The 18,419-nt window shown below is 46.3% G+C and overlaps 1 protein-coding gene across 1 annotated transcript in view; it reads right to left on the bottom strand.

Moving 5' to 3' along the window:
• The window catches only part of LOC146191671 (cell adhesion molecule Dscam1-like), a 303,280-nt gene that overhangs the window by 12,979 nt on the left and 271,882 nt on the right, over nucleotides 1-18,419 (bottom strand). The window contains exons 14-19 of the mRNA XM_084600362.1: nucleotides 14,335-14,466; nucleotides 13,200-13,367; nucleotides 12,520-12,590; nucleotides 10,308-10,545; nucleotides 8,073-8,171; nucleotides 5,505-5,696 (exon numbers count right to left, since the gene is read on the bottom strand). Of these exons, the coding sequence (XP_084456488.1) occupies nucleotides 5,505-5,696; nucleotides 8,073-8,171; nucleotides 10,308-10,545; nucleotides 12,520-12,590; nucleotides 13,200-13,367; nucleotides 14,335-14,466 (900 nt within the window). The remainder of the gene's footprint in view (nucleotides 1-5,504; nucleotides 5,697-8,072; nucleotides 8,172-10,307; nucleotides 10,546-12,519; nucleotides 12,591-13,199; nucleotides 13,368-14,334; nucleotides 14,467-18,419) is intronic.

Raw genomic sequence — 18,419 nt, 5'->3', positions numbered from 1 at the left:
ATGTTTTGTGCCATTGTAGGGAACTCTTCCAAAATGCGCCGAAGAGAAACCCCACAGCGCCGGTAGCATCCTGTATAGTCATCACCCTGCTGAAGCGCCTGGTTCATGGGAGGCAACGTTTAGTTTCGTTGACCTTATCAAAGGAGGGGGGGGGGGGGGGGTTGCCTAAAATGTCTTGCGTCAAGTTGAGTGGGCCCCTTCCAACTGAGTGTTCACAAATGGAAGGGAAGCAGCCCAGTAGGTAGCCGGAGTACTCGTCGCTGTGTACACGCGTATCAGTGATTCTCCACGAAAAGACTGCACCCTTCCTTTCGCTGAACAGCAGGAACAGAGACATCGGGGCTTCTGCATGAATCTTCACTCTCTTACACCTTAACAGAAGAGGTGCCGCACATGGCCCCTCAACCTATCTGTCGCTTGCCTCTCACCTCTAGAGCAGGAATTCTGAGTTCGTGATTTTTTTATGTCTCAGAGCCTGCCAACAAGCGTTTTTTGAAAACAATGTCTGCGACTCGTTTTTCAGGACCTGAAGCGGCGCGCAGTGACGGCAGTCTATCAGCTAATCATAATTTCTCCCTTTCGAAATCACCGATACAAAACTCTTTCCAACCAGCCTCTTTCTCATCCTCCGCGGCTCTTCCTACTCCTCCTGCTCCGTGTGCACGCGTGGCGGCGCCTGGCACGTGCTCCCGCGCGGGCAGGCCGTGCGCGGCCGCGGCTGCGTGTAGCTAACGCCGCTTCTCTCTGTTCCGTCAGAAACCGGGCTCTCGCGTCGCGGAGCAAGCTCCACCTTGCGTTCCCTATTGGGATGCTCGAGCCGCTTCTATGAGCTCATTGAGAGTGCTAGGTAGTCCAAGGCTCAGAACTTTGTTAGTGGGCGTGTTTGGGGGATGACCAAGTGCCGTTTTAATATCCTTCCTAATAACGATGTCCAGCTTCTCCTACTCTGCCTTGCGAAAATTTTGGTATGGGGTGACGTATACAATTCAGATAATCACGAAAGATTGCACCAGTCTAAGCACGACTGGCCTCCATCATGCCAGTGTGTTTGTTGGCAATTCTTTTAAGAAGCCTGCACGCTTGGCTCGTGCTGGCTGCGAGTCTCTAAATAAAGTTCGGACTTTTGCCATTCGCCTGAATTTTGAATCCCAGGACGCATATACTCTCCGACTTGGGAATGACATTACCGTTTATCCTCAGAATAATCCTATGATTTGGATGCATACTCTTGCGTCGCGATATCGACGACAGGAAGAGGACTTCCGACTTTTCGGCAGAACGGAGCCCATGTGGCGATATGCCTCCACGACTTCTTTAGCGTTTGAAGTGTGTGCTCAATCTTCCCGTCTTTGCCCCTACACATCCATAGGGCCAAGTCATCCGCGTAGAGTGTTTAGTGCAGCCCCTCGATCTCAGCCAATTTTGCGGAGATATAGCAACGAGCCCTGACGCGTCGCCTTGCTGCCGAGTTTTATCCCGTCCAATGACCCGTCCTAAGTAAGTGCCACGTGCTAGCCTTTCCTATGTTCTTGTCTATCTAGTCACAAATACTGCCCCAGTTCTGTCTTGTTAGTCATTGCATGATCCTCAATTTCTTTATTCAGCGCCGCTTATTGCCGCCGAAGATTCCTATCGCCTTTCTTTGGCGCGAGTCGGGATTGCACCTATTTCTTATTTCGCCATAAGTTATTTGTCAACACTTTGAGATTCTCGTCCACCTCAACTTCTTCGGTCGCCTCCTTGACCGATTTAATAGCACCCCTATTCCATTCCTCGATATCTGCGATACCCTCCACCTACCTGGTCAGAACGTCCTTCTCGAAACGCATCCCAATTAATCTTTTATATATTTTTATTACTGGGAACTGTCGTCTCTATTTCCAGCTACTGCTTCGTTGATTTTGCGGTAGATTCGCAGATCCTCTCTGTGTGTTGCACCAAAAGGCAGAAACCCGCCACCCGGTCAGAGTGAGATCCGGCGTAGTATCGGCCGATACACTCTTTCCTAACCTGGCCGGTTTCATGGGATCCGTGATAAGGGTCAAGCCATTCTGCTGAATACTGTTCCTGAGCTCCCTGCCTTTTGCAGGCATTTGTATCCCCACGCCGAATGGTGTGCATTTAAGTCACCCACTACGAGCAGTGGGCCGCCCTTCGCGACTACGCGAACTGTGGCGAAGAGGTCGTCAAAGCCGTAGTTGCACCTATGCTTGGACGAGCTATACAAGTTTAGTAAAGACTCGATGGTTTACGCTTGTAATGGACTGTCTCGATCAGTACGTGGCCCAGACTCGTTAGCCCCGTCTCGTGCTGCAGCGCCGCGATGTTTCTTTGGACGAGGGTGACCGCCTGAGAGGAGTCTCCCTGACCAGCATACGACTTGTAGCTGGCTATAGTTTGGCATGTCGGCCGCAATCCTGCAGATCAATAATTTCAGGTTTGTCCCCGTTGACAGGAACGTCTCAAGAACCACGCGTTTGCGAATAAAGCCCCTTCCGATGCATTGCCAAATTATATTTTTATTTTGCGCCCTCATGATTAGCCTGCAAGGTTTTTTACTTCCTGACAAAGCAACTAGCTCTGAGCAGAACAAGTCGCGCTTAACTTGTGTTATTTCCTGTTCCATCTTAGTCAATCTCTTTTCCAAGTTACTGTTATCCTGGCCCTTCATTCTCATCCTTTTCTCTTTTTTTTTTTTTTTTGCAGGAGGTGGCATCTGCTGTAGCAGCTTCCGATTCCACTTGAGGCTGAAAACTGGCCTCTTGATTTTGATAATTTATGAGTAGTGTGGCCTTACCATTTAATTCCTGATTCTGCTGTGCCATTGACTGAACTTGAGTTTGCATCAATTTAATTTATTATGGTTGGTTTGTGGGGTTTAACGTCCCAAAGCGACTCAGGCTATGAGAGACGCCGTAGTGGAGGACTCCGGAAATTTCGACCACCTGGGGTTCTTTAACGTTCACTGACATCGCACAGCACACGGGCACTTTGCTTTTCGCCTCTACGGAAAAGCGGCCACCGAGGCCGGGATTCGATCCCGCGCCCTTGGGAACAGTAGTCGAGCGCCGAAACCACTGCGCCACCCCGGCAGGGTATTTATTTTTGAGCTTATTCTCTTCCTTCAGAGCCTTAATTTCTTCTGCATCCTGGGAGATCATGTTAACCCAACCTACCTTCGGTGGCGGCGTTGTCTTCTACTGTCCGGGTTGACCCTGCTGTAATGTTTGCTTGGGCGACGGTCCGTCCTTCATCTCGGGCAGCCTCGGAAAGGAAGCCTACCGGTTCCTCGATCTGCTACGAGAATTATCGCGGGTGCTGCTGTCCCTTCAACTGAAGTCCACTGGCGGTTGTTTTTGCTGGGTTTTTTGCGAGCTTGGACTCCCACTGCCTCTTCTTAATACTGTACGGTATCCGGAAAAGTTCCTAGCACCTTTTGTCCCCAGTTCGATGCTCCTTCCCGCAGACGGCACTTGGGCACACACTGACGGTCGTCAGAGGGCAACACAGCACAACACCGGCGGCACTTGGCAACAGCATTATACTACACACATCGGACCTATGACCGAGGTCCCCACATCTAAAGCATACGTCGTAACGTTTATTGAACAGATAGCCCTGCATATGCATACCCCTGGACACGATGTCCGTGGGCACTTCCTCTTCTGCAAAGGTTATAATGATCGTAGTCGTCTTCCTCATCTTTCGAACTCCGATAATCGTCGGGTTTCTATCCCACCAGGCTATGGCGTCTAAGCCTGCTCCTCTGTATAGCGTAAGCCAACACCGTGCACTATGCACCCCGTCCACTGTTTACACGGGCGGCCATGTCACCACAATGGCGCCGGTGAGCTGGATTCGGGGCCTGCCGGCCGGTGTCCCGACCGTAGTTGACGCTATATGGTTATTATACATGTTTTGCCAGAATTGCGCGAAGGTGCCCCATAGGCAACCAAGTTGTGCAGCGAAGCCACATGCCCTCGTTACAGGAGCCGAGATGCGAGACTGGAAAGCAGTCAAGAAATGATTACCTATTCACAGAAGCCGAGAAGCGAGACTGGAAAGCAGTCGAGAAAGGATTACTTTGGCTGTCCTAATAAGCAACCGTCGCTAATTGCACACAGCGCGGCACGACGTCCCTACGAGGGATGATGCAAAGCAGCCGTGCGGGCACTCCTTTGGGTTGGCTTCATGGTGGTACACGGTCGTTTTTCGGCGAAAGGAAAGAAACGCCGAACTTTGTGAAAACCTATATAGTAACTATAATTGACGCTAGGCCTAACGTTGGCCTAGCGGCACAAAGTGGTCGGCTCAAAATCTGCGGTACAATTGCAAACAATTTAACTCCATTTCTAAAATATACTAGCTGGAAATTTACACTGATAGCAATTTGAAGAGGAGTGAGAAGGAGGACGGGCCGGTGGCTAACTAGTATGAAGATTTTGCGCTTAATCACACATCTCGACGCTTGAATAAATCTAAACCCTTCTCTTTTATGCGATAGTGCAAGGAAGTTCGCTGATGGAAAAGCCGTCGCCGTACCACAGTTCCGGCTCGGGCGTTGTCGAAGTGTTCGGAACGCGGCAGGAAAAATGGAGGCCTGTGATTGAGCGATAATGGCAAGCTAATGGATGGAAAGTGTGATTGATGGTCAATACCAAAGCCATAATTTACTAATTAATAATCGGTAATAAAATAGATAAAGAAAACAAGAAAAAAATAAAATTAAACACTATAAAATAAAAAAAGTTAATGCAACAATAAAAAAATGCTGAGTCACTGCACCGTAGCCCATCGTAGCTAAAAAGCGCTATTGCATCTACTCTTCAAACGAAGCGTGAGCATCTCCTTAATGTTCGTTGTATCTTGTTCGAAAAAAGCCATTTCAGCTTGGTCGAGTGCACGATTCGCGGCACCCAAGGGCGCATTAAATTTGCGACTGAAGACAACGAATTTTCGCTTGCGTGTTTTATTGTTTAAAGCGATAAGCAAAACAATAGTATATATGGATCGCTGTGTAGCGTTCGCCTACAACCGCCAATAACGTATATTTGAATTTCTTCTTGGTTGTGTTCTGACTTCATAAACTGAACGGCGGTTATGACGTGCGCAGTTGCTGTATAGGTTTCGGCAGGCACGGAAAGAACGGCAGTACAACTTCTGTTGCGGCCTCTGTTCTCATTCCAGATGTGGAAGCAGGCAGACTTGTAGTGCATAAAAACTGCCTATCAGCGAGTACATCGCATTTTTAGTCATGCCTCAAGCCACATGTCATGCCACAAACTAAATGTACTTCAGAGTTATCGTTTGGTGGATGAACCCGATACCGACACAGCATCAGGGGAAAATTCAGCCGTAAATTATTTAGCGGTCGTAGGTGAATGCGACGCGGTTTTACACGCGTTCTAATGTCTAACGCATCATTTCAAAGAAAGAAGAGAAAAAACGCGCAACCAATATTAATTGTATAGGCACAGTGCTTGCAGAGGTGTGCGTCTGCTCACCAGCTCCGCTGGTCTTGGCAGTGACGATGTCGCTGTTGTCACCCGTGCCAGCCGCGTTGTATCCGCGGACGGCGAACTGGTAGGTGGAGCCGCATTTGAGCTTGTCCACGGTAAGCGAATTCTGGTCTCCCGGCACGTGCGTTTCGTGCCACTCGCCTCCGCTGCCGGCCTCCTTCTGGCGAACGTAGTAGCCTGCACGATAAGTCCTTGCGCTTGAAAACAAGCGAAGCATTCGTTGCCTCGATAGTGGTCAGTTTGAAAATGGCACACTTCTTCAGACTGCGAACAGACCCCGTACAATGTAGGTCGTCACCTAAACGCACTCCGTGATCACCGACTGAAAGAGTATGGCGATGTGTTTCACGGATTCACTAGAAAAAAAAAATTGCCCACGATTACGCTACATTCTAATGCGAAATTTGAGCGCAGCTCGTCAGCTGTTTCACCTTTTCGATAGATTGAGGCAAACATTTCGAGCAAGACACGTATGTACAATTACAAACAACGTTTGTTTTTAATTTTTCACACGTATTCCTTCAAGAAATACTCCACTAAGAGTTCTTGGCTGTTATGAAAGAAGCTTTGTGGTCGGAGAAATGAAGAGAGCAATTGAGTTATCGGGAGATTGCAGGAGGCAGCGCGTGGGCCCATAGGAACGTTGCGCGACAAACAGATAGCAGCGAGGTGCCGCTGACAGTGAGTGAGAACGGGATGCACGCGCCGTGATCCGCTGATAGCGAGCCGGCGTTTCGTCAACCGGAGAACACCCTCGCCGCCACGCAGGAAGAGGGGGGGATCGCCTCCTCCTCTTTCTGCATGCGGCGACGGTGGTCGATCCCCCTTTTCATCTTCCACATAAGAACCACTTCTCTCTCTGGCGGGGAGGTTCCCTAGAAAGGGTCATTCGCTCGCCGCTTGCCGCTGGTCGGTACCCAACTCTGCGGCAGCTGTAGCGAAGCGAGCGAACAAAATGGAAGACACATTGTTTCAAACATAACCTATACACAGTCACGTTGTCTTGACTCACTAGCGGCGTTAGCGGCATCAGTCAGTCGCTGCGAGCGCTGCCTCCGCCGGCCCCCCTCCCTCCCCCCTTCCTTTCCTCGTGTTCTCCGGTTGCTGCGCGCGCTTCTGTTCCCATCGTTTGTCACTGGGTGTACGCCCCCTCCCCCTCTTCCTGCGAGGCTCCGGTTGCCGAAACGCCGGCTCGAACTGGGGGGATGAAAGGGAGGCGAAGCTGGTTACGAGGCTGACGCGGCCGACGCCAACGCCGTCGACGACGCGAAACCCAGGATTGGGCGCCAAAGAGCTGCGCTCTAAAATAGCCTTGCTATTAGTGTAGTGTATACGCGGATGATGGCGATAATTGCGTTCCTATTCTTTTTCTATATAGCTTAAAAGAGCTTCGTTCTCAATGTGTGAGTAGCCTTTTTGTTATTAGAATGAGGTAATCTATGGCTAGTAAATCGGGATGGGCTTGCTGCCTTAAGTAAAAACTTTCTCTCTAGGAGAAACTACAGCGAAGTGCATATGGATTTAAAATTTTATTTATCTGTGATCGGGTATAGTGGTGTGCGCCGAGATGTGTGCGCCGAGACCGCCGTCGCAGAGGCAAACTGATAGACACGCCTTTTTAATATGTTAACTATTGTCTTAATTCATTTCGGTGCGAGCTGCTGCCTGGACAGCGGCCCTCCGCTGTTTAGCGCACGCGCATCGGATGTCTCGATAGCGGTGGTCATCCGACACCCTCTGTCTGATGTGCATGGGAGCACACGGCGAGTCGGTGCTGACAAAGTGCCATTTTTGTTTGTGATGCCTGCGAGTTCGTGCACAGTGATGCCCTTTAAATGATATTAACCTCCAATCACTTTTAATCTAATCATGACTCTAATGAAACTGCAAAGCAGGATTGGATTTGATTCATGGACTGGGTGGGGTGGCCAATGTTGCCTGGACGTGGTGCGTGATGAGGAGGCGCAGCAGGAGGAGGAGGGGAGAGGCGGCTCCTGCTCAAAATTTTACTGTATGTCGTTCTCAAGAACCTGGATATCGGTCGACAGAGCTATTTTACAGTTTCTACTGGAGCAGTACAGGCCAACTTCGATGCCACACATTAAAAAAAAAAAGGACAATTCTTATGCCATCAAATCAGCACCATGCTCCGAAGGTAGGCATACAGTACAGTGAAGACAGTAACGCACGAGCTCAGAAAATAAACCACGCACAACAGAAAAGGGACTTGGAATTAAAAAAAAAACAGCAAAAACAGAAGTTAGTAACGCGGCAACAGTAAAGTTTGATGGCTGTAATTTCGGAGGTCAGAGAAAGGCCGTCAACTGCACGATGATTGAGAACGGAAAAAATAAGAGAAGGTTAAGGATGGGTTACTGACTGGATTTCATCTCTTCTTTTGATGCAACTGTTTAGTGCTCGGTATACAACGTCACTAGTGACTGCGAAGAGACCATCGAGCCCGAAGGCAACGCGTTTAGTCACGACCTATTAGTAATGGGTTGGGCCCGCAGTATCTGAACCTTTCATGTCTCGCTGGGCTGTGATGCGTACCTGTAACAGGGTTCGGATCACCGGGTGCGCGGTCCCACTTCAATGACACCGATGTGAATGATGTCCCGTCCACTTGAAGGTACGGAGGAGACGGCGGATCTGTTGGAAGATAGAGAAGAATGTTGGTGCGAAGTGTAGTTATGGTGGCGGAGTCAGAGATAAAGAAATAATAGCGAGGTTCAGCTGGACGAAAATGTGGATGTGGACGTATATACAGGATAGGCAAGGTGCATACTGGAAACTGTTGCGAACGAAAAGCAAGTTGTTACGGGCAGTCGCTCCACAACGGAGGAACAATTTTTTTTTTTTTTTTTGCAATCTGTCCGAAGAATTGTGAGCAATGGTGATATTACTAAAGAGCAAGGACGCGATATGGCAAAGTCGCAGGGAGGGAGTGAGGGCTACCGGTCAGATCGAAGAGTGCGAAAACACACGCCCGGATCCCTCTTGGTAGTTCCCCACCAACAGCTCGCGTGGTAAAATAATGCACTGCCGAAACGAAAACAGCAAGTAAAAGAGACTCACAGCGTTCATGTTTGTGGCATAATGCACGGAATCAGTGCTAGTTCTTATAGCCTCTCTCCTGGTCTATCGCGCGGGCTGTATACTTTCAAGCTCTCGATTGCACGAGTGACGCAGAACAACCTACGTAAAAGAGCAGCGCTACCTCTTTCTGTGTCTTGGAGATAATGGTTCCTCTTTGCCACCTCCTCTCTGTCCAGTCTACTCAGCTCACCCATTCGTATGTGAGTGTAACGTGGAATAGCGCACCGAGCTTTTATGCATTATTTTTACTTTCTGGCGCACTCCGGTCGCCATTTTCGAAGCAGCACGACGAAATAGCTGCATGCGCAAGCTTTGTCTTGATACCGTACAGCTGCGTCTTGGGTAAATTACACAAGAAATAACTCACTTCACTTACCTCGGAAGTAAATTCGCTTTGGAAGGCTGGTCTACATGCGACCGGAATGTGCGTTCTCATGCAAATGCATTTTTTTTTTCTGGCTCGGCTTAAAATTGTTTTGGAACGTCAACGCTTCTGTTTTTAATGCATATGTATTTCGTGATTGTTGTCTTCCCACAGCATTACAATGAAGAAAAAAATGCTCTCCAATATCGTGGCACTTGCTTGAATTTATCCAGTTTTGGGTCACAGATAAAATTAGCATGACAGTTGCAGCGCGTTTCCACAATCCTTTCTCTTCTTTCAGGTTTCATTGCTTGTCGAGGCTTATACAGCTCCGTGTGTGGTGTGAAGCTCCGCTGTAAACTTCCTTTATTTGCGATACTGTTATAAGTATATCCGTTTCAGTTGAGCATACAGTTGGTTTGCCTTGAGATATAGCGTTCCTAACCTTGTTTTCCTCTGCGCCTTATTTTTGTGTTGTACGATTTCATGTGACACCTTGTAATGACACAAATATATATGGCAAGGTTTTCAATACAGTGCACTGCTGTCGACATGTCCATTTTTTTCCATCGAAATTATCTTGTTGAGTGTTGGCTATTGGTGAGGCTTTCCTGCCGATCATATTTGAATCATTAGTATTCTCTTCTCAGTTTGGTGATGCCTTGAGCGCAATGTTTCATTTAATAGGTCAGCTATTTTGGCCGTCAAAAATATGTCCTCTCATTAAAATTTCAGCGATGACTCTGACTTGCGCTTGCATATTTTATTAACTCGATAACTTTTCTCGATTTCCTATTTTTCTAATAAGTCTGTTTCACAAACCATAAAAAAACAATGAGACGTCTCATTAACAAGGAGCAGTAGAAAATGAAGAACTGGTGTTAAGACTGCTTGAAAAATAAGTCACAGCTAACAGATATATCTCTGTTAGCAGTGACTTATTTTTTATTACAAGCCTATCAGTTTTTCTTTGATACTGCTGTTTATTTATTATTATTATTATTATTATTATTATTATTATTATTATTATTATTATTATTATTATTATTATTATTATTATTATTATTATTATTATTATTATTATTATTATTATTATTATTATTATTATTATTATTATTATTATTATTATTATTATTATTATTATTTTATTTTAATTTTTTTTGCTGGAAGCAGCGGCAACGCGCGCGTTGTGCGTCGCCCTTCTAGCCTGACCATGGTTGCGGCAGCAGCGCACTGAAAGTGGCCAATGTGTATGAGGGCCAAGACGTTTCAGAGCGTTATAACGACAGCTACAGCCATGAATTAGATAGGGAAGACTCCCTCACCGCTATCCAGTGTTTGGACGACCACCTCGTCGGACGGCGGCCCCGCACCCTTGTTGTTATAGGCCTGCACAATGACGCTGTACTGCGTGAAGCGAGATAGTGACGTCAGCACACACTCCTCGCGACCATCGGCGCCCAGCTCGAGCGTCTTGTAGATGTACGGGTCCGAGGAGGCTGCCACCCGGTAGCCGACGTAGTAGCCCTTGATGGCGCCAAAGTGCAGCTCCTTGCTCGGGGGCTGCGCCGTGCGGTAAAGGAAGTGTAGTTACTGGTTAGCTTCCAACTGAGCGGAGCCATACGGTTGCACGGATTGTTATCCAGTAGTCACCTCTGTTGATAGCAATCTACGTCTCATTTCGAATAAACCAGGGTACTAATTTATCTACCTGCGTAAAGTCATAATGCTATCATTATCTTCTTGTGCTGTCTTTGATATTCCCAATTGTAGCGTGTGAAATAGGTTACGAATGCTTTGCACAAAGGACATGTTTAGTACAATATCACTCGTACGGTCACCGCCACCGACCAAGAATCTTGTTAGACCTTGTTTGTGCCGTCGCACTGATTGACTAAACTGTTTCGTGACGTCACAACCACGTGGCCTCGCGCGGGTAATTCAAACTAATCCGATATAGCTGCTTCAACAAGCGAGTCTCCTTAAAACTGTTGTTCAATGTATGCCAAAAATTTTAGGGTGCTACACTCCCCCTCCCCCCTCCTCCCCCGTATATTCGTTTGCGTAACTAGGGCTCCTAAGCTCCGGAAGAATATGGAACTCCTCACCTTAGACAGATCTGGAAGTAATGAGCGCACAGTAGTGTACACTGCAATGACCATGAAGACACTGGATGGACCTTATATTTTTGAACAAAGCGGCGGGCCGGTATACCGGTGGATAGCAGGAGCACTTTGGCGTGCTGTGTGACTGTGAAACGTTATCGAGGCGAGATGATAAAAATTTGGCGGTTCGCATGCGCTAAGTTGCCAGAAATGCATGCATGCAGCGCAGCAAGTGAAAAAAAAAATGAAAAAAAGAAAACAAAGCTTATTTATATAATTTGCAGATGCGCTTGTCCTTACGATCCCCACCACAGAATAATCAGAAAGTGGCACCTTTCAGTGCTGAGTTTGCAAGAATTGAGAGTCATAAAACGCGCACTTTCGGATTCTTTAGTAGGAGCAGCCCCTTGTGGAACCGTTCTCGTGCTGCATGGAGCCAGTAGCCACGTAGGGGACTGTAATGCGACGTCGGGTAAGGCAGCATTGTTAGTATATAATGATAATTATGAAATAGGGAAGTAATTACTCATTAACGTCCACTCCAGCACAGTCTACGGTTAAAAAGAAAGTTATTCTTTGAAGCGTTATGCAGAGGCGTGCAACATTTCTGCCGACATCGATGGGTGTCACGATGGGAAACCTTGCCTGATTGCAGACCGTGCGCAGTTGATCGCCCATGTGTAGAGCGTAATGCCTGCACAGCCTTAGTCTGAGGGTTCGCCTTTCCGCCGCGTACCTTGGAATTCACTGCACGGAAGGCTTTGGGCCGCCCTTTTACGAACTTTCCGATCTCCAGGCATGTGGTAAGCATTAGACGTTACCGGTCAGCAGCTCTTGAGCAAGAATATGCGAGTACATGTGAATATAAACATCACAGCAGAAACCACTCTACACTGCTTTTTTCTGGCAGACTGTTTGGCAAGAACAATTTTTAAACAAGAAATCCCTAAAGAGACCAAAAAGGGAGCTCTTTTCCACTTTATTGAAGGCTGTAGTCAAGATTCACAAACCCACCGTCATTTGTGAAGGACATCTTAAATTCAGGGTCTGATTTACTACACGATGTACAAAAGGGAAAGGGGCAACGGACTAGCCTAGAAGCTAACTTATTTACCCACTTATTATTATTATTATTATTATTATTATTATTATTATTATTATTATTATTATTATTATTATTATTATTATTATTATTATTATTATTATTATTATTATTATTATTATTATTATTATTATTATTATTATTATTATTATTGATAACAGCGCCAGCTAGCGTACCTTTTCTCTATTGCGGCCAATCTATGGTAGCAAATATACGAAAGATAAGGACAACTGTCGCTGTTTAATGCGTGAAGAAGTTTCGTTCGCGGTGAGGTTGTGGCAACCTTGAAAGAAGCCAAATGGTCACATGAATGGCGTCTCGTGTCCTTACCTTCCACGTTATCTTCAATGATTGTGAGCTCATGGGTTGGGCCCTGACCTTGGTGGGTGGGCCCCCGGGCGCTGGGTATCAATGAAAAAAACAAAATGTGCAGAAAGTGAAATGTCTATCACTGATAGATTAAATGTCATGAACCGGCTTAAGAAGCAATAAACGATGCATAAACAAATAAGTAATCACAATAAATAGTTGTAAAAAGCGCTCGAATTACTGAAGAAGAGACAGACGCCACGGAATGCAGTACGCCTCACTATTCAAGGAAACACATGCAGCACCAGCAGGCAGTACACTGGACGTGAGTAAAAGCGCGCGATTGCGATCAGCCGTCGCGAAACGAAGCAATATCTCTACTCAGCAGTGCGTTGCAAACGTAGGAGTTATTGTTACAGCGCGAATACTTCAGGTATTTCTGTATTCGCGTTCGAAAGCTGCTGGGTATTACACAGAGTAGTGAAAAAATCACTAAGATATACTATATTGCACTTGTCAACGAAGCCCAGCGTGATTCGACGTACGAGGCAAAAGCACAATATAAACTACCGCTATGCCGTCTTGTCCCAACTTCGGACCTGAGTGGTTCAGTATACATTCCGAGCCAGTAATGCCGAACCAGTCATGCGCAAACTCCATACCTCTACAGTGGCCAGTGGTTTATAGTCATTCGTTTGTACCTTCTTCAGCCGTGGTCGCCTTGACGGAGTGGCTTGCGTCGCTTCGACCCAGCCTGTTTTCGGCGAACACCCTGAAGTGGTACGTCATGGCTGGTTTGAGGCCGCGGACAATGCCCGTCGTCTCGGTGGCCGACGTGCTCAGGTTGATCATTTTGGCGTGCCATTTTGCTGCAAACGTCGTGGCAGAATGTCATGGATAAGAACACGTATAACATTGGTACGTCGGCATATATGCTGTTCGCTTCCTCAGAATAATCGGAGTTGAACCGGCAGGAGCCAGGAACAACGCAGTGAACGACAGTTGAGTTGCGGTCCGATCCTTAGGACAATGTGTACTCGTTCTCATTTTTCAACCAGTTGGCGCCTATCTATATGCGGAGGCGCCATCTTTTTTCTTACTTTGAATTGCTTTTTTTTCTTGCCAGTGATGTCAATTCCTCTCACTTTCAGTCTTTAAGCAACAATGTCCTGAAATAATGTGCGCCTCGAATTCGAAATAAACGAATAAGCAAGCTGAACTGACATTCTACCCGCCCCTACAGTTGGCCCCTCTTCTTGGTTGAGTGCTGTAATGCGCTTCAATTACAGGTCCCTGAAGTCTACTTTAAGCGACATTGGCTGAAGAACGGCACACTGGAAGATGATAATAATGTAGTAGAAAGCAGCTGCCATCATAGGACAGCACCCTGGAAAGTGTGAAGCGCAAAAGGGGAAAACAAAACTGCACGAAAAGTAACGTCAGCTAGTTCTTGCAGAGTTACTTTTTTTCTAGTTTAGCGCTCCTAGACTGGGAAAAGTATACATCCTAACTCGGAAGCTTGATCATGAAAATATTATTGCTGTAAACAACAAAATAGCAGACTGTATGACACTACGATCGAGTACAGCAACCCCGATTTCTAACGCATTGCTCGGCAGCACCCGCATGGCCTATTTGCAATAAAGCTCTTCACTAGGCGCTTCTTCAACACCGCGGTACAGGCTGCTTTTATTGCCCCACGCCTCGCATTGTGCGCGCATTTCGCGGACGCTTGTGCGGGCTTGCTGACTGCGAAAGCGGCTTATGCGTAAGTGCCTCTCGAAACAGAAAATCGGAGATAAAAGGAGATACAATGAGACCGGATTAAGGCCTTACATCCGTCGTCCTTGTATTGGACCGTGTAGTGTGTGATGGCGCTGTTTCCGCTGTAAGGCGCCGTCCACTCCAGCTTCACGCTCCTGCTGGTCGTCTCTACCACCTTCAGGTCCTGTGGGGCATCTGGGGGCTCTGGAAAGTGCCGGTCGAGACGCGAGGAAGTCAATGATAGACTAGAAGAAGAAATGGGCATGGGCAGGAGGACATGTTGTGCGAAGAGAGGATAACCGATGGTCGCTTAGGGTAACAAACTGGATTCCAAGGAAAGGAAAGCGTAGCAGGGGGCGGCAGAAAGTTAGGTGGGCGGATGAGGTTAAGAAGTTCGGAGGGGTCAAGTGGATGCAGCTAGCACAGAACCAGGTTAATTGGAGAAATATGGGAGAGGCCTTCGCCCTGCAGTGGGCGGCCGAAAGTTAGGTGGGCGGATGAGGTTAAGAAGTTCGGAGGGGTCAAGTGGATGCAGTTAGCACAGAACCGGGTTAATTGGAGAAATATGGGAGAGGCCTTCGCCCTGCAGTGGGTATAGTCAGGCTGATGATGATGATGATGATGATGATGATGATGATGATGACGATGAAGATTCTGAAACGCAATCTTTGGCGTGAAAAGGGGCGCGAGGCTACAAAGCGAGCTGTTCTTGTTCGCAGTCCGGCTCTGTTATTCGCGCAGTGATATACGGAGGAAACTGTGCCTAATATGCGTACAAACAAGTACACAGATATAAAATATATGTTAAATGTCGGAGGCCCAAATCGATAGATTTTCGTTGTCAGTATGTGCATACTAGGCTTAGCCCCCTGTTGTCTGATTTATATTTTAAAGGTGAATAGAAATGCTTTCATTTACAATCTCTGGCGGTGGACAGAATTATGCACACTTAAGTGTGTTCAATTTATGAGCATTGCAGTCCTGCAGGCACTGTGCGACGAATGCAAGCATCCCCTTCTTCTTTTTTTTTTTTGCTATCAACAAATGCAAAATAATTTAAATTATTTAAAAATTAATAGGCGCTTACATATCATTAAGAGTTGACATGATAGCATTGTCGCGTGAACATTACGCAATGCTGTTGAGTAACTGTCTTAATTTGTATACAACGCTATAGTTAAATGACGGCACGATCAGTCACCTCATCACTGTGTTGACTAATCAGGGCATTTATCATCGCGACGGCTGGATTTTCGTCGAACGTGCAATCTAAAGATACTGCAGATACGACGGAAGTATTAAAGTAGTTACCAGAAAATTATGTAACTCTGGGGAGCAGTTGTGTTCCTTGTGCAGTTGCACTCACCCTTTTATTACGCCCACTTTGCATTTTAACAAAGGTAAACAAGAAACGCTGATTATTATTTTTTTTTAACACTAAAGTGCCTTGCAGTCTCACGTAACACAGTACCACTTTACAGTACTGTACTATGCAAATGCAGGGGGAAATGACAGAGAAAGCTATTCTAAACTTATGTCCCATATGAAGATAAGCTAATGTTGTGTGAAGGTAACTTGTTTAGGCCCTTATATGAGTGATGTTTCGGGGCGTACCTTGCGCTGTATGACAGTGCAGTAGTTGTAACAACCTTAAGGCCACGGTTCCTAATTTCAGTCATGATTTTACCGTAATAATGTTAGACTGCATCTTCGTCTAACCCCCGCCTTGGGACATCGAAATTTTTTTTTTTTTGGTTAACCACAGTGATGGCGTCACAGGTCGTGACGTCGTCGAGTAGTCGTCACGAAGTGTCTTCTAGAAAAACACTCTCGCGGAAGAGAAAAAGTTGAGCGGGAATGGGACCGCTGTCCTTTCGGCTGCAAGCAAGCTTTACCTCTACACTATTAAAGATTCTTCCTTCAATGAGATACTTTCAAGGATGCCTTACGCAGTCGCCTCAAACTTAAGTATAGATGGCAACCAATATTACATTAGAACAATGCTCAGTTGAAATTAAGACCTTTCATTGACAATATTGGCAAGCAATACTAAGGAGCACTGCTACTTGCATCCACTACTTGACTTTAGTACATTAAACTTGTAGTTACCACCACTAATTAACGCGACGAATTATGATAATTACTAAGCAACTAAGCCTAATGCCCATGCGTAAGAGCTGTCGGAACAGCTCTGAAGGATGTTTAAGAGACATCTAATTTTTCAACCCTGTACTGAAGGAAACGTAGTCCTGTGAACGGCACACATCCGGTACGATACACGGAACCAATGTAGGCCACAGTCTTCCGGATACAAAGCCTTTTCAGGATTTCGCTCTTAACTTTGACCCCATAAAACTCTTCAACCCTTAGAATAATGAAGCATTGATCTATGCTAGGGCACCCCTTACAAGAGCTGGAATGCCCTGAGATGCCGCATCGGAGATATTGCGAAACAGAAATTCTTTCACAACCCCGCTGTGTATTGGTGGACGCCTACACGGACATTTTATGCTGCGACAAAACGAGTCTCTTTGACAGTGCACACGTCACCCCTAGTTCCAAGATGCATTACTGACATGCAGTATCGTTTCTCGTATACTGCTACCCGTGTTGCTTATATTGACTAGCAAATATTGGTTGCGAAAATTTTCGCTTATGCCTTGATTCCATATCGGGCAGAGAAAGCGAACGTCATTCATTTTGTTGTGTGCAGTGCTAGTCGAGGCGATCCGTCGCAGCGGCGCCGTGAATTAAGAGACAAAGGGCCGTGAGCGCGCGCGCAAGTATGCACTCTTACAATCTGGAGATATGATATCGGTGTTTTGAGTTGCGGCACAATACTTCAGTGATTAAATGAATGCCAGGCTGCACGATGACAGTCATAAAGCATAAATGAGGTTTGGCCATGCAACTGAAGCACTCGACATAATTATCTCGACATAATTATCGCCAACAGCTACATCGGCTGGCTCTTCCGAGACAGCTTCCATTTGGGGCCAGTTTCGTTTCCACAAGCGCGTAGTGTTCGCCGCGACAGTGGTGGTTAATTGTGCTTAATGTTACAGTGATCACGTGCCCTGATCAGCGATAACAAAAAAAAAAAAATGAAAAAGAAACACTGTGTAGCACTTCATCCGCTGCATATACGTAATTATCTGATATAATGAATTCGTATTTTTATATTGGCTTTCTTACAAGACAAATCACCGTATCGAAACCTCCAAAGCGTCAAACAAGACCAAGAACCCATACTAAATGAATAAAAATGTATAAAAAAAACTGATGAGAAAACGGGGCTGCTGCAGCTGCCGCTGCTGAAGTCTGCATCGCTCCTCATTGGAACGAATGCCTTGTGAAAAAACCTGAACGCAGAAAACCAGCGTGACGGCTCAGTGCGCGGCCATGAGAATGAAGACGGAGAAGTGTTTGGGCTCATTTGATTTTCTTCTTCGGTTGTTCTTTGCCCAGCGTTCCTGTTGCGGAGCTTTTGTCAGCCTCACGTATGTCAGACAGAACGCATGCTTTTCCCGTTGTCTTTTTTTGTTTGTTTGTATACGCAGCGTCATTGAGTCTGAAGCGTGCTTTGCACGCAGAAACTTGGAGCCCCAGGAGGCTGATGAGCGACAAACGTGATTGATGACTTAGTCTGTCGAACGGAAATAAATGCCTCGAATGATAAATTTCTTCGCTAGACATCGGCATATGCTGTTTGCTTTTCTTTTCTTTTTTGTTGTTCCATCCTCATATTCGCTGTTTTTTTTTTTTTTTTTCGCTGCTTGCTGTTTAGTATTGTCAAGTCGCGAAAGCGATCACATTAAGCCTCGCTGCAACTTCGAGGCAAACACTTCACTTGCTTTCTTGAGATCAGAGCGAGATGCTTAAACATCGTAGCCTACTTCAATGCATTAAAGGAAGCATATATCGAGCAAAACAGGGAAAGTGAAACTGGATGTTTTAATTGGGGGCTGTCAACAGAAAACAAAAAAAAAAAACGACAAAGTACTGAGTCGAAGAACTGCAGATTGAGCTAGTTGGTGTCGCTTCATAATGGCGGTTTAACAGCGCAAAACAGACACAGATTAAGAAAGAGACGAGACACACGAACCAGCGCTGATTCAGCGAAGCCTAATTAGCGGTTGCTGATAAGCTTTCCCTTT

Source organism: Amblyomma maculatum, chromosome 4, assembly GCF_055883805.1.
Source record: "Amblyomma maculatum isolate TAMU_Amacu chromosome 4, ASM5588380v1, whole genome shotgun sequence".
Lineage (NCBI taxonomy): Eukaryota > Metazoa > Arthropoda > Arachnida > Ixodida > Ixodidae > Amblyomma > Amblyomma maculatum.
This window is presented reverse-complemented; position numbering and strand designations above follow the sequence as displayed.